Source organism: Pelodiscus sinensis, chromosome 1 (assembly GCF_049634645.1).
Source record: "Pelodiscus sinensis isolate JC-2024 chromosome 1, ASM4963464v1, whole genome shotgun sequence".
Taxonomy (NCBI): Eukaryota; Metazoa; Chordata; order Testudines; family Trionychidae; genus Pelodiscus; species Pelodiscus sinensis.
Window position 1 is genome coordinate 51,662,331 of NC_134711.1, and position 21,675 is coordinate 51,684,005.

The window sequence follows — 21,675 nt, forward strand, 5'->3', positions numbered from 1 at the left end:
CTCAAATTGGGGCTGTAGACCCAAAAATCTGTGCTGCCTTCAGAGCTGGACAGCTGGAGGATAGCGGATGTTGGCCTGTACTCAGCTCTAAAGGCAATGCCTCGCCAGCAACAGCGCGGATGTAAGGGTAGTAATAACCACTCCATGCCAGCAGCAGCTGCACAGAAGGATGGTGTCTCTACCTTTAGAGTTGGGCTTCCGTCCAATAGCAACTGTTCTCCAGCTGCCCATCTCTAAAGGCCACACTGCTGCCAGCAACAGCGCACATGTAAAGCTACCTCATCCTCCCTCTCCCTTTGCTTTTTGGGTCAAGACCCTACAGTTACAATGCCAAGAAATGTCAGCTTTAAATAGCTGAAAATCACAGAAGTCACAATTTCAAAAAAATTCTACAGCCATGATATTGGCCTAAATGGTCCATGAATTTGATAGAACATTAGGTATTAGCCCAGATGGCCAGGGTCACAGCCTCATGCTGCCAGTGTCCTTGAGCCCCTGGCTGCCAGAAACTAGGACTAGTGGCAGCCGAGAGAGCACCACGTTTCCCGGTTATTCCCTCTAAGCCACCTGCCATCACCGCTGTGACAAGACAGGCGCCTAGGCTGGAGGGACGCAGCAGCTCGCCAAGCCCCCATTAGGTAACACCGACGCCCCGGGGACGAGCACAGCCGGGGGCTGCCAGGTGGCCCAGGCTGCCCCCATCCCGCCCGGGGGGGCTCGGGCAGCGCTGCGCTGGGAGCTCCCCGCGGCGGCGGAGGGAACGGTGAGGCGGGCCCGGCGCGGAGGTGGCTCACCCACCCGCAGGGCTGGGCGGCGGGGACTAAGCGCGGCCCTGCGGCGACAGAACCCACCCAGCGGACAGCGCCGCGCGGGCCCCGCCCTTGGCTCGGCCGGTTCCGGCGTGCGTCGTCTGGCGCATGCGCGTCGGCGCGCTCCGCTTCCTGCCCGTCGCTTTGTTGTTGTTTTGAGCCGGTCTCCAGGCCCCGCCGCCTGCCCCCCTTGCCCCGCCGCTGTGAGGGACCCGCCGCGCGCCAGGCGCGACAAGGGACGGCCCCGGCGCTGCCCCTGTATGGGAGGGGCAGCGGCAGGTCCCGGCGCTGCCTCAGGGCCTTGCTGGGGGGCGGGGCCATCGGCCTGCAGGTGCCACCTCGCTCCAGCCGGGGGCTGCCGCCCCCCGCCCCTTTGGTAAGTGTCAGCGGGCCCCGCCGGGCGCAGGCCTGAGCGGCCCTCGGGCGCCGGGGTGGGCGGGAGAGCGAAGAAGCGGGTCTGAGCCAAGCGCGTCTCGGGGTGTCCCCCGCCCCCCGCGTGTCGTGCTGGGTATGTTAGTCCGGGTGTGCCCCGCCCCCCGCGTGTCACGTTTCACGCGTGCCCCTAGGTGTGCTCGCCCCTCCCCCGCCCTGTGTGTCACGCTGCACGTAGATCCCTGGGCGTGTCCTCCCCCTCGTGTCACACCGCGGGCCTATTGCTGGGTGTGCCCCCCTCACCCGATGTATCACGCTGCGGGTGTGTTTCTGGCGTGCTCTCACGCTGCACGTGCATACCGGAGTGTGCTCTCTCCCTAAGAGTCTGCATGAAAAGTGTTCGAGATATTGCTTTTATTGCTGGAATGTGCTGGATTTGCAGCCACAACGTATAAAATTAACTATTAGTTCAAAGAACAGATACAACACATTGACTGGCAAAATCGTTTTTACAGATGATATTTTCATGTTATCCTTGGTTATCCTTGGTTCATCTGCCTATTAGACATTTTATGGAGAATAACTTCTGATTTCCCATAGGCAACCAAATATTTTAATTCCTTTGATTGCTACTTATTGGCTTGGTGTACATTTCAACTAATACTCTAAAGTGGGAAGCAAAGAGCAGTCCAGTGAGCCTTAAAGATTAACAGATATTTTGTACCATTAGTTTTCATGGGAAAAGCCAGCTTCATCAGATGAGTTGGAGTGAAAATTACAGAATCCAGGCTACATATAGCAGCAAAAGCAGTTACCTGTCCATTGTAGAACCAGTGTTAAAGAAGCTAATTGGATCAGGCTGGATGTGTTCCATTCATAGCTTTTTATTTTTAAATGTGAAAATCAAAGGCAGAGGAATTGTCTTTGCAGTGCATTAACGAGTTAAGATCTTTATTCAAGCCCAAGTTGATAATGTGGAACTTGTAAATGAATTTCAGTTCAGCAGTCTCCTCCTGTAATTGGGTGATAAAATTCCTTTGTAGAAGAATGACTACTTTTAAATCCATTATTGAATGGCCAGGGTGGTTGAAATAGTCACCTACAGATTTATGTGTTACCATTCCTGATGTCTGATTTGTGTCCTTTTATCCTTTGTCACAGAGACTGTCCAGTTTGGTAAGAATACATGGCAGGGGGGCATTGTTGGCACTTGATGGCATATATCACACTAGAGGAGGTGCACTTTTAATAGTCCCCCATGTTGCAGTTTGTGTGGTTAAGTGCTGTGATGATGTTACTTTTATAGATATGTGGACAGAGTTAGCAAAGGGGTTTGTTGCACGGGTAGATTCCTGGGTGAGTGTATCTGTGGTGTGGTGTGTGACTGCTGGTATGTATTTGCTTAAGGTTCTCTGTAGGCGAGGTTTGGCCTGTCTCCCAAGATCAGTGAGAGAAAGGGATCATTTTCTAGGATAGGTTATAGATTGTCATTGAGGCACTGGAGGGGCTTAAGCTGGGGGCTGTAGATGATAACCAGTGGCGTTGATGGGCCTGTCTTGAAGTACTTGATTTCTGGGTACTTTTCTGGCTCTGTCAATCTATTTCCTCACTTCCCTAGGTGAGTATTTTAAGTTTTAAGAATGCTTGATAAAGATCTTCTAGGTGTTTTTCTCTGTCTGAGAGATTGGAGCAGATGCAGTTGTATATCAGGGTACGTCTACACTAGCTCGTTAGTTCAAGCTAGGTAGGGTAATTAGGGCAAGCGGAGTTGCAAATGAAGCCCGGGATTTAAATATCCTGGGCTTCATTTGCATGTTTCCGAGCGCCGCCATTTTTAAATCCCCCTTAGTCCGAACTCCATGCCCGCAGCTACACGCGGCACAGAGTAGGTAGTTTGATTTAAAGATCCTAATTCGAACTACCGTTACTCCTCATTCTTTAATTCAAACTACCTACTCCGTGCCGTGTGTAGCCGTGGGCACGGAGTTTGGACTAAGGGGGATTTAAAAATGGCGGTGCCCGGGAACTTGCAAATGAAGCCCGGGATATTTAAATCCCGGGCTTCATTTGCAACTCTGCTTGCCCTAATTACCCTACCTAGCTCGAACTAATGAGCTAGTGTAGATGTACCCTTATGGACTGGCTGTAGACAACATATTGTGTGATGTGTCCTGGACGGAAGCTATAGGTAAGAATAGCGACGAATAAGTTTCCGGTATAGGGTGTCATTTATGTGACTATCATTTATTTGTACTGTAGTGTCAAGGAAGTGGATCTTTTATGTGGACTGGTCCAGGCTGATATTGATAGTGGGATGGAAATAGATGAAATCCCCGTGGTCTAAGGGTCTCCTTCGTGTGGGTCCATATGATGATGTCATTAATGTAGCATAAGTAGAAAAGGAATCTCAGGGGACAGGAGCTGAGGAAACATTGTTCTATGTCATCCATAAAAATGTTGGCATATTGTGAAGGTTCTGTATGCCATTACCAAATACTCTGAGCAGTATTGTAATCCTAAGAACTTCTCTCTTTTGAATATGTTTGTTTCCTATTTAAATAGAAAGGAAACTAAATTGTATTTATTTGTAAACTACTGCTAATTTTTATTTTAACTTACTAATGTTTTTCCATTTCAGGTAATATCATGAAATATGACTCCTTTTGAGATAAGATTTCTGGAGAGAAGTAAAGAAGCAACATATAAAAGACATAAATATTTATAAGTAATGTCAGTTAATTTGCCATTCGATACATATTTGTACTTTCTGATTAACACAAGGAGCCTTTGGTGGAAGCAGAGAAACAAGCAACTGTACTACTTGTGTAGACCTAAACTTTATTGGAGGATTAGTCACACTATTCCTCTTAGAGTTTTTCATACAAGCAAAACTCAATGTAAATGGACTAAAAGCAAAACATTGGAGAATAGTAAACACATTTATAGTCGTGACACTTTATATTATAGAGTTTCTAAACATAGCACTTCTGCTCCCAAGGGACTAACAAAGGTGAATAATCATATGTCACGAATTAAGAACACTTTAGAATCTGTTTCAAAGGCTGTTTCAGGCACTCACAGTGAACTGGTTGCACGAATAGCTCGATTCAAGCCCAACTCAGGCATACTTGGAAAAGCATTTGAAAGTAATGTTCAGGAAAATAATCTCAAGGTAAACGCAGAAAATGATAAAGAAACTACATGTGCTGGAGCTCAGGGAAATTACAAAAATTCCCTAGTTGAAAAGGACTTTGTTCATACAGATGAAAACACAGAGTCTACATTGATAAGAAAAAGTAGTGCTAATCAAGATACTCTAAAATATTCTGTAGATGTTAAAAATAACCTTTTTCATGTAAGCTATTTCAGTACAAATTTTGGAGAGACTTTCAACTTTTTAGCAAATCATATCAACTGGTATTTTGGCATTAATACTGTTATGGATCAAGAGAAGAAAAGGAATGCTTTTCCACAAGACTCTAAGAACATACTTGGAGATAAACTTGATTCACCAGAAAGTGACATAATGAGTAATGAAAATAGGATGAAGTCAGTATCTGCTTTAATTTCTACAGCTGAGATTCAAGATGCTGAAAAGACAAATACATCTCTTCCAACTTCCCCTAAGAAGAGCATTTCAAACTTCCTTTCATACCCTGGTAACAGTGTACAAGCTTTTGTGGACAATTATATTGGTGGTCTGGTCCCCAAGTTGAGATCTGAGACAAAAGCCGCTTCACAAGATAAAACACAAGAAGGTGAAGAATCTTTGAAAGATGAAGAGGATGGCAGCAAAGAGATCAAAACTGAAGAAGGGAAGGAAAAGCGTTTGTCTCTTCAAAGAGAAAAGGCAAGTCTTTGCTTAGTTTTAACACATTGGGGTTTTTAGCTACTATAGTTGTCAGAGTCATGCTTTTATCTTTTATAATGTTATATCAAAGCTACATTAAAATCTCAGCTGAATAGGTGAAACATTGAACTGAGTTATATGATGGACTGTTACTTAGATTTATAATAGACACTTCTAATTTAGGTAAACGAAGAACCTCTCCATTCAGTAAAAATATTTAAAAAAAAAACGTTTCTTGAAATAACCTAAGAAAGCAAAAATTTGAAAAGATCTTCTCAAGTTTTGTGCTTATCTCTTGGAGTAGTTTCATATTCTTAATATACATATGTGTTTATCTTCAGATTATTGCAAGAGTGAGTATTGATAACAGAACACGAGCTTTAGTTCAGGCCTTACGAAGATCTTCTAACCGAAGAGTCTCTATAAACAGGATTGAAGAATTAACTTATCATCTTCTGGAGTTTCCAGAAACCAGAGGAGTTGCCATAAAGGTACAAATCACTTTCATGTTTAACCTATCAACCATAGAGACACATTAAAGTACTTATGTAATGACAGATGTTTTATCATAAAATAGATTAATGTAAAATCTATCATTTTTTCTTTCTTCTTAAACTGTTGTATCTTATACTTACTCTATGTGAGTATCTTCATTTATTTTTATTACTACTGTATTACCTCCAAGAGGTTAATATATAAGCCATCGTGATTTGCAGTTACTGTCTGCATTGTGGAAAACTTTGGACTTTTATTATCCTATACATTAACTGTTAAGGAATTCTTTAGTTGTCAAAGTAATCTTGTGTACAGTGTCATAACAGAACGCCTGTCCTAATTAGGGTTGTAAAAATGTGTGTAAATAGATTACCATGTAACCACTAATATCTTCTTAGTAGTTACATTCTGTGGGCTCTGTAGTATAAAGCTTACTTCAGCTTTATGCTGCAGAGCCTGCAATGAAGCCTTACAGGGAGCCGGGCTCCCATGGAGCCAGCATGTAACCTGTGGTGAGGGAGGCAGACCAGGCTGGGTCCCATAATAGAAGAGAGCTGTTTCAGCCAGGCAGCTGGAGCAGCCCCTACCTGCCATTAACCAGAACTAGTAAGCATAACCCATTTATGGCAATGCTTATCAGTTAGCCAGTTAACCAATTAATCTTTTACATCCCTAGTCCTATTGGGGTTCTTTGTGTGCTTCTATTAAAAAAAACTTAATAGTAGTAATAAACCTAATAGACTTCAGCATGAAGAAAAGTTTCTGTTCTGTCATACAACTAAAATATTTGAAGGCTGTTTTGTTTGTCAGTTTATTTTGTCTTAATAAACAACTTAACTTTTGGCTTTATAGTTCAAAACAGACTATGAATAACATATCAGCTCAAAACAAAAGAAAGAATTTAGGTAGAATGGCTCTGTTCCAGAAAGGGACTTAGATGCCTAAATTTGGGATTTAGGCATTACTATGATGCACAAAACTCCTACTCAGCTTGCTCCAGCCCTGTAGGTATCTACGGGCTTGTCTTCACTATTCTAGAGTTTGATTTAGCAGGTCTAATAAAGATCCACTAAATTGAACGCAGAGGGCATGCCCATTGGCACCAGTACTCCTGCTCCTTGTAAGGAGTAAAGGAAGCTGATGGGAACATTTGTTCCCATCATCCTCCTGCTGTGGAGACCACACAGAAACTCAAATTAAGGTACGTCAACTCCTGCTACATGATTAGCATAATTGGAGTTGTATATCTTAATTCAACCTTCCCCTGTAGCGTAGACCTGGGCTAAAACTCACTAAGCACCTATGTTTCTGTCCCTGAGCATTCGTATTGTTGTAGCGCCCCCTCTCCACCTGGTTACCTTCTTTAAAGCCAATCTGCTTACAGGTTTTGATGGATAGGTCTGGCTTCTTCTGGATCCCGCCACCCACTCTACTTTATTTTTTCCTATGGATTTATTTGGCGGTGCCTCCACCCCCCTCACTCCTTCCTGGCAGGGTCACCTGGGCACCGTGGGAGGAAAATTCTAAACCAGGGTATTTGCCAGGTAGTTGGAGATTCCCAGAAAATAACACAAACACATACACTATATTAAACATAATTATATTAAACAGGAGACAAATATAACTTAACAGGGTAAAACACTATTTTTAGGGTCACCGATGCCCAGCAACTGTAAGGTTAGTGTCCCGTTGGTATGCGTACTTCATTGGGACCCTTGATTACTTCTGTCCACAAATTTCTTCTCTGCAGTGGTTTAGCATTGGGGCTGACTTGGTCCAGTACAGCCCAAAGGACTCAAAAGTGGGAGAAGGTGGTAAATCCCTCCACAGGTTTAATATGCAGCAGGTTATAAAATCCTCAAACAAATTCCCTGACTTACTAACTAAAAGATGGTGCGCTTAAACACTCTATGAATGAGCCTCAGGTTCAGAGATGACTCAGTCACTGCAGAGGGGCTGGTCTCTTCCGGCAGGGATCCTCTTCAGGCAGGAATCAGGCTGCTGCGGTCCCAGAATTTCCCTTCACCACAAAGGGGTGCAAGGCTCAAGGTGCAGGCTACACAACTGCACCAAAATTCAAACTATAATCTATCCCAGCATTCAGACCCACACAGCAGGCAGCAGCCCCGAATCAGCAGACAGAGCAGAGCTGACCATGCGGTGACTGGTTTCACCAGGGAGCTGGAGAGCCAACTCAGCCTTGCTGGGGAAGCCTTCCAGCAGACTACACAAATTGGGAATCAGCCGTGGAGAAATAAAACCCAGCTGAGGGATCCTGCCTTCAGGTCCCTAGAGGCTAGTTCTCAGGGGGAAACCCTGCATGCAGGCCTGGGTCTTACTAGCTCCCACATAACCAGCCTTCCCCTTGCCCCGGCTGGCTCCAGCCTCTTCAAAACATGGCCCCTCCTTCCCCTCCTAAGCTCTCTGGGAGGGGCATCTCATTCTCTCTGGATTGCCTGGCACACTCTGTCCCTGGTAGGGAGGGGGAGCCAAGGCGAACTCAGTGTGCTTGTCCCTGAGCTGCCAGCAGATAGGGCCCCAGGTAATCTCCTTGGGGCTACATGTTGTTTCAGGCAAGCTTCTAGATGCCTGTCTCACACCTAACCCTCAGCATATTTCTCAAACTAGGAGGAGACAGGTCCTCCCCTGCCTATTGTTTGCAGGCACTTGATCCAGAACATGTACTCAGAATGCTCTTTACACAAAATGGCATGGACGAGTGTGGGAGGAGGGAGGGTGTGGAAGGGCTACCCTTATAACTAGGACCCTACCAAATTTACAGTCCTTTTTGGTCAATTTCACAGTAATAGGATTTTTTAAATAGCCAGTTTCACAGCTTCAGATGTTTACATCTGACATTTTATGGTGTTGTAAACATAGACGTCTCAACCCAAAAGAAGGTTATCGTGAGAATGTGTCACAAAGTAATTGTGGAATGGCCATAGGGTAAAGGGAGTTGCCACTTTTGGGAGGGCAGAGCTGGTTTTATGGGTGGGTGACAACCCAAGGCCCCAAGGTCTATCCCTCCTTCTCCCCCCACAACCAGCCCAAAGCCTTTTTAATACCTTATCCCAAAGCTATTGAGGGGCAGGACTGGGGGTGCTTCAGCCAGAGTGTCCCGCTGTGTGCCAGGCTAATCCTGTGGGACTGGGGAGGGACAGGACTTCTTGTTCTGCATAGGCTCTTAGACCTGGGTTAGACCCTCCTCAGGGTACATCCCCTACTTCACTGAGGAAGGGACAGGTGCTGCAGCAGAGGAAGAGGAAGTCTTATCCTTCCCCAGCCTGGCTTGTACTTGCAGCTAGAGCCCATCTCACATTAGGAGCTCCCAGAGGTGGTGGGAAGGTGTCCCCCCAGCATTGGTCCTCCCCTATAATAGCTTTGTGGCTGCACTGCCTTTAGAGCCCAGTTTACCAGACCCTGCTCTGAAGGCTGCATAAGTTCCCGGAGGTGAGTCTGATCCAGCCCTGGGTGAAAAAGAAGTCCTGTCCTTCTTCAGCTCAGTTAGGACATGCATCTAGAGCTGAGGTGGGGTACCCCCAACCCTGCTCCTCCCTTATAATAGCCAGGTATTATGGGAGAAATCAGATTCATAGTCTGTCCTGCATTTTTTATGGCTGGGAATTTGATATGGTCATATTTAACCCTTAGTACAGTGTTTGGGTGTGGGAGACCCCTGATTCACTTTCTCCCTCTGCTTGAAGAGGCAGGATTTAAACAGGGAGTTCCTGTTTCTAAGATGAGTACCTTAGTACTGAACTACAGTCATTCTGACCCTCTGTGTTGGGTCAGCAACCCCCAACACACATGCCACAAGTGGCACGTGAGCCAGTTTTTACTGGCACGTGTGGCTGGAGCTCAGGGACTGAGTTCCCGCCGCTTCCCCCCATGCTGCGGCTGGAGCCTCAGCCGTGCAGCTGCAGGCTGGAGCATCAGCTCCGGCTTCCTGCTAAGGGAGGGCGAGGCGAGCGCCTGTGTCCCTGGGCCTGCTTCCTGCTTCGGGAAGGGGTGGGACTGGGCCTGCTCTGCAGAGTCGGGGCTGGGAGGTTGGAATACATGGCATGCTGCATTGCTTCATGTGTGTGGGGATGGGGAGCCCCTTCCCCAGTGTCATGCTGGGCCTGGCTGGGCTGGAGCAGCCGTGGGCTCTGCCTGCTCCTGCCCTGGAGCCACAGCCTGCAGGTAGAGGGCTGGGCTGGGCTGGGAAGAGACTCTGCCCCCACCACCTCTCTTCACCTCAACGCTGCTCCCAGAGAGCTGCGAATCCCAGTACTGCTGCCATGCCAGTGAGAGCGCTGAGGGCACTGGGATGTGGGGGCAGGAGGTGGGGTGAAGGAGGATGCAGAGGCAGGATGGGAGGGAGTAGTAGGGGTTGAACTGAGGGGCATGGGGCGATGCCCAGGATTTGGCTGGGGGGGATCATGGAGCTGAGGGGAGTGAGGCTGGAGCAGAGGGAAGATGTGAGGGGGGATACAATTTTACTTTGAAGAAGCTGCACTTTCCTTTATTCCCCACTTCTTTGCCTCCTTCCCCAACTAGCTATTTGGCTGCATTCTCACCCTCTCACCTTTCTGCCTTACTGCCCCAACCCTCTCTCACCGCAAAACTCCCTCTCGTACCATTACCTCCCACCTTTTCCTTCTGCCAAGCTCCCTTCCAGACCCTGCCCTCTTCATCCCATCCTGCTCTCCACCTCCCACCCAGATCCTGTATCCCTGTCCCACTTGCTGGCAACCCTGTCCCACACATTGAACCCCTCATTTTTGTTCCCACCCCATAACCTAAGGGGGTCCACAAAATCCACTATCTCTGGAACCCCAGAAAAGTAAATCTGGCCTGAGGGAAGCCCTGAATCTCAGTCCTCCCTGTCCTTTCCCATCACCCCATGGGGGCTGGAGTGCCATAAGAGTGAGGTGTCTTAGTTGGGGGCCACATCAGTGAGAATTGAGGGTTTTGGGAGGTTTTTTGCTTCTCACTTGTGTGGTCGCCAACTGATTTTTCTGTGGGTCAGTGACCGCCCCGCCCAAAAAAGGTTCCCCACCTCTGCCATAAATAAAGAAAACATTGAAACCTTGTGTGTAGGATATAATATTTTACTTTATTTAAAATGAAGCTTGATGAACTAACATGAGAGAGTTAAAATGCTTAATCTGTTTAATAATTTAAATTAAACCATTCTCCCCAGCTGCAGCACTAGCAAAATTGCTCGGACGTAATTATGTAATTAGCAGTAAGTTTCCATTAGCAGTAAGTGGTCCATGGAAAGGTTTGCATTGACCCAGGTGGTCCACAGGGCACACGGTGGAGAGAGCCCATTCCCACCTCCAAGAGAGCAGCACTGCCCATGGCAAGAGGGTTAAATCTTGGCATGCCACTTCAGAAAGGTTGTGACCCCTGCTCTAGCCTAATGCATATTTAATTGCTTGTACAAAGTGGAACATCTTCAACAAGAAAGATTGTGGGAGAGCCACATCGGAATATCCATGATAGATGAGAACCCCCTGTTCAAATCCAGTTTTTGAGCCAAGCCAGGGTGTCCCACATTCTGCAATGAGAACCTAACCACTGGATTAAAAAATTTATAAGAGGAGTCTTCTTTCACTTCCTACCCTGACTCACTGTCTGTTTTGTATGGAATTTCAAGAAGTGGCTTACAAACTGTGCATTCTAAGCAATGCAGGTACAGTAGGTCAGGGAACATATAAAAGGCCACTTCCATGGGATGCTGTTTATGGGTTTTCATTTATGCTCCATGGAAGTTCCAGTGTGACTGAGAGAGGCAATATGTGCTACTCAGCTTCCTGGATTCATCAGTAATCTCCCTGAACTCCAGAGAGCTTACTGATGAACCTGTGAAGCTGAGAAGCACATACTGTCTTCTCAGTCATCCCAGAACCTACATGATGCATATAAAAAGTTTAGCGTTCTTCTGCTGGGCAGGTGCGGAATGTGCACTACCACCTGCCTTTCCCATTTGCTGGCCAGTATGTCTTAAGACTATGCAGCCCCTAGGTGGCCTGATATAGCTGGAGCTGGCCCAGGGCTCGAGTTGATTGGCTGGCACAGCTCAGGCCGAGTTGGGCTGCTGGGGCCTGCTCAGGCCTGTTTTTGCTTGGTGTGGCAGCGTATGCACACCCTGTCACAGGTGTGAGAATATTCTGGGGTGATGACGCCACCTCCTCGGCTGCAGGGTCGCTGATGATATTTAGAGTCCATAAATATTCCCCTCAAGGTAACACCTAGTCCGTAAGCCATCCTGGTTGCAGGATAGTATGGCCCAGTGGCCAGAGTCAGCAAATAGCCGTTGTCTAATGGTGGCACAGCAAGTCGTTTAGTAGCCCTGTTCATAGGACAGTACTGTCGACTGGTCAGAGTCTGTAAACAGCCCTGGTCTCAGGTCAGTGTGGCCTAGTAGCCAAAGTCTACAGGGTTGCGGCTATCGCCCTGGTAAGTAGACCCAGGTCCACCATGCTGCACCGGGTCCCAAGCCAGGGCCCTGTGAGCAATAGATCGGTCTACCTCTCCCTCGGCGGGGAATCCAGCCAAAACATGCCGAGTGTACCTGGGTGGGAGAGGCCGCTCCTGCATCTTCCCTGGGTTATTTCCTACAGGTGCCGCTGAGGCGTTGTCCCACTTAGCATCTGGGTCTCTCAGCTTTCCAGCAGTGGCTTCTTTCTGGGGCTCCAATGGGTCTGTGTGGCGATAGTCTACAGGAACTTCGGTTCCCCCTGTTAGCATCGCTGGGAGTTGCAGCTCCAGAGCTATGACTGAAGGACCTTCCCCTTTGCTGGCCAGCCCAGACTGAGCGGCTTTGTTGCTGCCTTTTATGCTGCCTCAGCATTTGGAGCATTCCCGGTCTGGGTGAAGGGGCGGGACTTCCTCCACCCACAGGGTCTTAACTGCACCTGCTTCAGTTGGGGGTATGCACACCCCGTCACACTTGGGCTGGCTCAGTTGTGCCAGGGGCTGTGCAGTCCAGGATGCAGATCAGTTGATAGGCCACTTGGGGGGGGGGGGCGGGGAGAGAGAGTGGGATATGTAGGTTTAGAGTTTTAATGGGCCTGGAGCTTCTGTGGTGGAAGAAGGGGAGGGAACTCTCAGAGCTCTGCTGTGGGGTGTAGGAGTGTCATGCAGAAGGGGATAGCCTCCCCAAACGGGGTGTCTACCCACTATCCATGAATAGGCACTTTTCTCCAGTCCAGCAATAGACTTCTAAGTTTCTGGGGATGCAGGGGCTTAGGATGTTCCCCTTTCCTCAGTGTCTGCTGTGGGCTAGTTTAGGTGTATGCTCTCCTAGCATGTTGGATTTTGTGCATCCCATTTTCAGGCACTTCTCTCTGTCTTTCTCCATACGTTATATAGGGAGCCCAAGTATCTGGTACAAGGTTTGCGGTTTTCAATGGGTGACCTAGAATTCAGGTGTTAAAATGCTTAAGTGCCTTTTTGGATCTAGGCCAATGTTGCTATTTGACTAGAACACCAAAATTAACACCCCAATTCTAAAATATGTGTAGCTATAATTGTAATGGAAATGAGACATTTTTAACTATTTCACCCTTGATTATTGCATTGTTAAAATCCAACACCATGTGTCTTGAGTATTTTCTTTCCTTCCCCAGCCCAAGATTGTAAATCTACTAAAATATTATTTAAAATTAAATTTAAAGCTAATTTTAAACTAGTAAATTAAAATTGGAAGTGTTTGGGTATTAACACCTAGTCTAAATACAACTTTTTTGTTTTTAACTATAGGAAAAAATAATTCCATGCTTACTACAGCTGAGACAAGGAATTGATGAAACTGTTCATGCTGCTGTTCGGGAAGCTTTGGCTATAATTGGATATACTGACCCTGTGAAAGGCTGGGGAATTCGAATTCTCACTATTGATGGAGGAGGAACAAGGTATAACTGAAACTCTTTATATGTTTGTGAACCACAAATGTAGGTAAAATTGCAGTCAAATACTAACCTCTAGACCTGATTCTATAAACAAGATTGAGCACTTACCTTTATATATGTGTGTGGTTCTGTTGATCCAATAAGGTAACTCACCAATGTTCAGCACATCAGGCTCCTTCAACTCCTCCTCACTTAGGCACCCAAAATCATTAGTTATTGTGATTTAAACGGTACCTTTCCCTTTCTAATTGCATCCCATTACTTCTCATTATAATGGTCAAACTACAAAATTCTGCTTCCTCTGTAGTCAAATCTTGTAGACTTATTATGTCTTGTTTTGCTTGTTGCTTATTTAAACTATACACGTTTAGTTCTACATAAGATGTAACCAAACCACCATTCTCCATGGTCTTGCGTTAATATGTTTCAGGGGTTTAGTAGCGCTTCAGACTTTACGTAAACTAGAAGAACTTACTGGGAAGCCTGTTCATCAACTTTTTGACTACATTTGCGGTGTAAGCACAGGTAATTAGTATTTACATTATGGATTTCTATATAATAATCTTAGTACAAGTAAAAATGTTAAGAAATCTAGTTTTTGAAAATCTTATTTTTACTATGGAAAACAACTCTGTTTTTATAAATGTAAGCCATTTTACAAATAGAGGTGACTTTGAGACAATTGCTTTTGACTTTACAGCACAATTTAAGCCCTAGATTAAATGGCTATAATTTTTTGCCAGAATGTAGAAATGTAGGCAACACAGAGAATGTCATTTATTACCATAAAATTTTGTTGAGACGTTGAATTATAGGAGGAATTAACTTTTTAAGAAAGTGTTCTTTAACAGCTACCTATCAGGATATTTTGTGTCCCATAAATACTGAAGAGGATTATTGCAGGTTTTGAGCACTAGTACAAATGGTTTATAGAAAAAACAGATACAACAGATGTAAAATATTAATATGCTGTGTACATACACCTTCTTTTCCTCAATATTTAGAGATTTCCTGGGACTTTCTAGTCTTGGGTGTTGGGGGGAGGGGAGGTAGAATGAAATTCACTATCTCTTAGGCATTACATTCCAAGATGTTTAATAGACACGTAATTTTATTTGATGTGGTTCACATTTGTTAAGGTTTGAGTGGTTAAAAATGGACACCCCGGTGTACAGGACAATGCTTGTTTATCTGATTCTGTGCAGTGTACTACACCCTAAAAATATCTTGAACTCATTATACACAAAAGAACTTACAATTTTTAAAAATAAAGATGAATACTTTTTTGCTCACAAAAACTACAGTATAAGGAGTCTAAATTGTGCACAATAACTGAATGATTGTGAGAGAAGTGGTAAGGCTTGTCATGAATATATAAACATGTCAACACTAGAGGTACTATGACCATGTGTACATATTACTACCATGGCTTGATATTTTTGCAGCTCTAGGCAGCAGCTGTCCCAGGAGAGCCAAGGTTAAGGGTGTGTACAGTGAAGTTGGGGCCAGGAGAATGGAAGTAGTTTTGCTCCTTAAGCTACTCTGCCAACAGCAGCGTGTTATTTTCAGGAGCCCCTCTACAATCTCATGATTTGATTTAGAAAACAGTCTCCAAAGAGTGGTTGGTGTTTCCCCCTAAAAAAGAAGGAAGGTTCCAAAAACTATCTTAGTATAATAGGTATTTTTAAAGGCCAAAACTGACTACTTAATCACCATGGTATTTATTTTTCAAAAATCAATGTGAAGCCAGTAACAATGTAAAACTGTCAAGGCTGATGTAAAAGGTGTGTGGGTGGGTGTGGGTGTGGGTGGCAGGTTGGGTTGGGTTGGCTTTAGGTTACAAAATAGTATAGTTCATTTTAAAAAATTAAGTACTTCATTTCTCCTGCTCTATGTATCTCTTCCAGTGTTATCTGTTCCCAAAATATATTAGCAGGCATCATGATTTAAGTACTGCAGACTAACTTTCTTTGAAGAAATACTCAGTTGAATCATTATCAGAGAGAAAGAACATCCAGATCTAGTACACAAGTTTAAATAAAGGCCATTTATTAATGTCTGAATACGGGTGACGTCATAGCATAATCTTTGGAATCCGCCTTAATCTACTGCTAACTTTACTGTCTCCAATCACTCTTTGGAGACTGTTTTCTAAATCAAAACATGAGATTGTAGAGGGGCTCCTGAAAATAACATGCTGCTGTTGGCAGAGTAGCTTAAGGAGCACAACTACTTCCCTTCTTCTGGCCCCGAATTGACAGCATAATGAAGAGCCAGACAAACTACCAAGTAATATCAGAACATGGGAGATGAGCATTCAGTGTCTAGGATGTTGTGTCAAGATGGTGGTTGTAATGACCAGATGATTGGAGCCTTCCTCTCCCATTTTGTAAACACCGGCCATTGTTTCCATTACTTCTTTACATCAACATGTAGTTCCAATTTTTGCTTTTAAATTCCCAGTCATAAGGGTTGGAGTATAAACTGTACGAGTAAAACATTAATTGGCTTATAATTATGAGTCAGTTGATGATGGGTTATATTGACAAACACACTTGGATACCTCCTTGAATAAGATAATGATAATTCCATTTTCTGTTACTTTCTTAGGTCCTGAATATTATATGAAATGAAATGATCTGTACCATTCCATCATAGCTTTGAGATCTTACATCTTTCTGATTCTTTGGTTCCAATAATGATTCTCTGTTCATACATACTTTATTCTGATGATTTACTTATGACAGTTCAGGTCATTCTTTCCTTTGGAGCAAATATCAGGTGCTGTATTTCCTGAAGGATTTGGTATACCACCAGAACTGCAAGCAGTACTCTTACATAGATCCTCTTCCCTAATGTCATGCCTTTTGGGTGTTTGTGGGAGGGGCAAGCAGTGAGTAGTTTCCTCACCAACCAGCACCACACATGGATCGTGTTGCCATTGTTCTCCTGTGATAGTACTTATGAGAGAAAATGGAAAACCACCCTTTACATTGCCTCACCCTAAGGTTTGTGGGTGCATTGGTTGAATTGTAATTAAAATCTTCTTCCTTAGATGGCATTTCCTCCATTAGTGTCACTTTTAGGGATATAAGATAATGTGTAATTGATTAGTCTGTAACCACATCAAATTTTAGTTTAGCACACAACTGTTTGATAGCCCCTGGGGGCAGAGCCAACAGCCAGTGCGCTTCCGGTCCCACACCCGGGGAGTCCCCTGCCACTCTGTGCTGCTGCCTCTCTATCAGAGGCAGCAGTACAGGGTAGCAGGCAGGAGCTGGTCCACGGGGGGAGCCGATTTAAAAACCAGCTCCCCATGCAGACTGGCTCCCCCATGCTGCTGCCTCCACAGAAGCAGCCCTTGGCCATGAAGGGTCCAAGCTCCCCGTGGACAGAGACTGCTTTGCAGCAGCCCCCCTTGCCCTTCCCCGACTGCTCCCCTGACCTGATAGAGGCAGCAGCACGGAGGGGGGCGGGGAAGGAGGGCCAGGGGCCCTGCAGAGTCAGTGCTAGGGGAAGCCAGATTTTTGCTTTGTTCCCCCAGCTCTGGCTCCTGTCTGCTCCTCCTGCCTCTGTCGGACACAGCAGGAGGGCCAGGGGGGCCTGCAGAACCGACAGGCACAGATAACTGGCTTAAAAGCTGGCTTCCTGTGTGTATTGGCTCCTGCCTGTCCCCCTCACTCTCTGCACTGCTGCCTCTCCATCAGAGGCATCAGCATGGGGGTGGAGGGGGCAGATGGATCCGGTTCCTATGGGGAGCCGGCTTAAAGCTGGCTCCCTATGGGCACCAGTTCCCGCCTCTGCCCTCCCTCCTCTGTTGCCTCTGATACAGAGGCTGCTGGGTCGGAGGTAGGGAGGAAATGTGTGTAGTTGACAGGATTAACTGATAAGCCCAGGCTTATTGATTAATTGTGTAGTCGTCTACACGTCGTCTACACGTTGACATCCCCAGTCGCTTTACACTTCCTGCATGTTTGTCTGTCCAAAACAGGTCTTCACCAGATTTGAACTATCATCTGGTTTACTATAGTATAAACTTTGCATCTAACTAGAGCTCAGCTTCATTTCAGTACATCTATGCTTTTTTTTTTTTTTTTTTTTTTTTTGTGCTAGCTGCAAAGTGACTCTAGATAGATGCGCAAGTAACATTTCTTACTAGTGATGAGGATGGCTTCCTCTGTGTATTTGTGTTAACACAATAGAACAGTAATTCCATGTTGTCTTAGATGCTGGCCCTTACCCTTAAAGCAAGTACTATGATGCTCTTGACAGCATTGTCTCAAGTCTATTCTGTGGTACTCTGCAAGCATACTCTTCAAATACCATTGAATCTTTTTTTCTCAGCAGTTTTAACTCAGGCTATTTTGATACACACTAGATGGCACTATGAATGAATAGCTAACTATAAATCAATTGCAAATAACTATATAATAGAGCACTCTAAGCTTTTTATTTTTCAGAACTTTCCTAGAATCTTTACATCTTTATTTAATATCTTTACTGAATTGATAAGTTTGTCAGATGATCTGTATATAAAAAGTAAGAAATAAACAGCATGATTTTATTTTAGGTTGTTGCATATAGCTTAGACTGCACATTTTTTTTTGCTTTCTGAAATAAAAAAAGGGATTTAACTTGATATGCATATTTTATGTATGTTTTTGCAGTAATAATCTATATTTTATTGTTTCTTTGACAACTTTCCATAATTTTATTACTAATAAGAAAATTTGTGTTTATCATTTATGTCCCTCCAAAAATTAATATATTCTTTGAACAAAAATAAGTATGAGACATAAATATCAATTGATCATACATTTTAAAGGAAAATATTGTAATATATGAATTATCATGGTTTCTGAAGCTTACATAAAATAAATACTGCATCATTGTATCTTCCTAAGTTACATTTCAGATTTTATTTTTTCAGGTGCTATATTAGCATTTATGTTGGGGTTGTTCCATCTTTCCCTGAATGAATGTGAGGAGCTGTATCAAAAGTTAGGATCAGATGTGTTTAAGCAGAATGTCATTGTCGGGACAATGAAAATGGGTTGGAACCATGCATTTTATGACAGTGATATCTGGGAAAAGATGCTCAAGTAAGTTAAAAGTGACTTTAAATAAGTTCTGAAAATCTGTGTCTGTTAACTGACTGCAAATTTACAACTGTGCATAAAGTAGAAGCAACTTGCTATCCATCCTCAGTAGTATAATGGTGAATTTGCCGCATTGTGCTCTTCTGGGAAGTATCTCTTCTTGACAGTTGCTTTGTAAGCAGCGCAATATTGAAGGTCATGTATGTTAGTAGAAAATTACATCTGCATTGTTTCAGTATCAGGCAAAAGAATGGCAACATAATGTAACCTTTGAAAATAAGTGTTGGTTTAATTTCACATTTAGCATTTTAAAGATATAAAAACATGGAGCAAGCATATTTTACAATAACTTCTCCAGCCTTACCTGGAGTGAAAAATACATTGTCTAGTTCTTCAGGGTTGGCCTTTAATTGGCTTAAGATGCATTTTTTTCAGTGGTACAGTATTACAGCAGCTCCAGTCTCTCACCAGCTTATGAATGTCTGTGGCTTTAGTGGTCCAACTCGTGTATTTTCAGGTTTAGTGAGTGGAGTGACTTGATCTACCTTGGGTTGGGGTAAGAGCATTGCAAAAGCTTTATGCATGGTGGCATATCTTGCGTAGAAAGATATAAATAAAAACTTGAGTGGTTGCACATGTGCGTTTTACTCTTAACGTGCATGCACAGTTGCCAGAAGTTTCCAGTGGTACCCATTGGGGTGGCTTGAGTACTTTATGCTGCCATGTACTGCTGGCATTGGTATATAGAGCAAGGTGACTCTGAGCCCTCTAAGTTCCTTCTTACTGCTTATGATGGTCACTGGAACTATTCTTGCATTTGAAGTTGTTTCCTTCAACTATGTTCTCATGTATTATAAATAAATAGTTTTGGGGTTCTTTTACCATCTCGGGGTATCTGTCATGGTGGTATCTGCTGCCAATGAGAGGGAAAGGCAGGGAGATCAGGGTGCAACCTGTTTGATAGAAAAGCTTATTCTACTGTGGGGCTACAGTATTACAAACCAGCATGCACTTTTGGGCAGGTATGACTTTAATTTATGGGACTCTATGCTGAAATTTTAAAGATCTGCTCCCAGAAGATGCTAGGCAGGAGTTCCTCTCACTAGTGAAAGAGGGGAAGTTGGTGATGAGGATCTCAATGCAAGCTTCGCTACTCATGGCTGACTTTGCCACCTGGTCCCTGTCCTCAGTAGGAGCATAGGAGCTTCAGGGTGCAGTCTGCTAGCTCCCACAGGAGGTCCAATAAATTGTGTAGAACCAGCCCATCAGTGATCCTTACTCTTTTTGGAACAAACTGATGCTAAATTCCATGGGTTAAAGGAGTCAAAGACAATATTAAGGTCCCTTGGGTTATACACTTCAGCCCCTTTCAGGAAGCACTTCAGGCCTTAGCAACTCCTCTGGTATCCTGTTCCAGCTATCCAAAAGGAGCTCCAAAGAAAGAAATGTAGAAGTTATAGGCCTAGACTATATCTTCCTTCTATTTGTGCTCCACTTACATATCCAAGGGGTTTTAACCAGCTGTTTAACTAGGGGTTTTAACTAGCATGCTTGAGGATGCCATGCCAGGATGCCAGACCCCATTTTTCCTTTGTTTCCCATTTCCTCAGTCCTTGGACCTATATAATCATGTACCATTGGGTACTGAGTGATGTAGAAGTAGGATGTACCCTTCATGTGTTTCTACTCCTCCCTCACTCCCTGTCCTCCTTTCTCTCATGAAGCACTTCAAGTCCAGAATGTTCAGTCTTTCTTTCAGGTAGGAGCTATAGAGGAGGTTCCTCAGAATTTAAAAGGGTTTCTACTGCCATTATTTTCTAATCCCAAAAGCCAAGAGAGATATCAGATTTATTTAAACCTGCATCATCTCAACAGCTATCTCAACAAATAAAATTTTGCATGGTCATCGTGGCATCCATTATTCCCTCTCTAGGGACTGGTACTCTGACCTCAGTCTTAGAGGTGCCTACTTTCACAAAAAGTTCCTCAGATTCATAGTGAAGCACCTGCAGTACCCGATCACAGTTTTTAAGTTTAGCTTTCTTGCAGCTCCTCAGATGTTCATATAATGTGAAGCCATGGAAGCATCATTCCTTAGGAAACAAGAAGGGAAGACCAAAAGATGCTAACTCTATAACTCGCATAGGAGGTGGAAGATCCAGGTTCAAGTCAGTCCCCGTGCATCCTCTATCCCAGGTTAATTATTCATAAGTGAAGCATCTGTGACAAGAAAAAAATGGAGTGATCCTTTTGATATTGGCCTTTAGACTTGTGACTAGGACACTCTCCTGGGTGAAGGAAGACCTAGTGCAAGTCTCTGATTTGCCTGACTTGGAAGAAGGTACTTGATCCTGGGTCTGCCACGTTTCAGCTGAGTGTCTTGATCACCAGGCATCATTCCTTAGGAAACAAGAAAGGATGTTAAATTGTGGTTAATCAGTTAATTGATGCAATTTCCGGTTGGGCTCTTACTACATTTTAATTGCAAAGCCATAGTTGGGTTAGCTCCCAAGGCCGGCATGAGCCAAGAATGAAGTCCCAGATTGCCCTGATTCCGAGATACTGTGGCTCTGCCCCCCTCCCTCCCTGCATCGCGGAGACAGTGCTGGGGGGAACTGGCTTTTAAGCTGGCTCCTCCTCCCCCATCCTTACTGCCTCTGGTAGTCGACTAGTTGACTACTCCCTTACATCCCTAGAGATGAGGGTGCAGATCTACCCTTATCTGGACAACTGACTAGTAGGAATGCCAACATGTAGTAAACTACATGATTAACCAATAAGCACTCTCCATTTGCTAAGCAGCAATCTGGTCATCAGTGCACAATTTCTCCTCCCATTATGCCACCACTTAGTAATCAAGAGATGATGTCACATTTGCTCGAATGTACTGCAGGCTTTGTGTATATAAATTCTAATCCCTCCACCTGTTTAAGTTACCAAGAGTGGAATGAACATGTGTAATCACTCAATTAAAAACAGTTACTAACCTTTTGTAACTGTTCTTCAAGATGTGTTGCACATGTGCATTCCATGACATGCCTTCCTACCTCTGCCTCAGAATTTCCAGAAGGAATGATCTGAGTATACTGGGGGTCAGCCATGCCCTTTGTGTGAATGGCAGCAGCACGCAGCAGCAGAGGGTGCTCCAG

At 44.5% G+C, this 21,675-nt stretch overlaps 1 protein-coding gene across 1 annotated transcript in view; it reads left to right on the forward strand.

Moving 5' to 3' along the window:
• Positions 1 to 960: 960 nt before the first annotated feature.
• The window catches only part of PNPLA8 (patatin like domain 8, phospholipase A2), a 60,208-nt gene continuing 39,493 nt past the window's right edge, over positions 961 to 21,675 (forward strand). The window contains exons 1-6 of the mRNA XM_006122501.2: positions 961 to 1,185; positions 3,820 to 5,031; positions 5,373 to 5,522; positions 13,279 to 13,430; positions 13,858 to 13,952; positions 18,358 to 18,529. Coding sequence (XP_006122563.2) covers positions 3,910 to 5,031; positions 5,373 to 5,522; positions 13,279 to 13,430; positions 13,858 to 13,952; positions 18,358 to 18,529 — 1,691 coding nt within the window. The 5' untranslated portion in view covers positions 961 to 1,185; positions 3,820 to 3,909. The remainder of the gene's footprint in view (positions 1,186 to 3,819; positions 5,032 to 5,372; positions 5,523 to 13,278; positions 13,431 to 13,857; positions 13,953 to 18,357; positions 18,530 to 21,675) is intronic.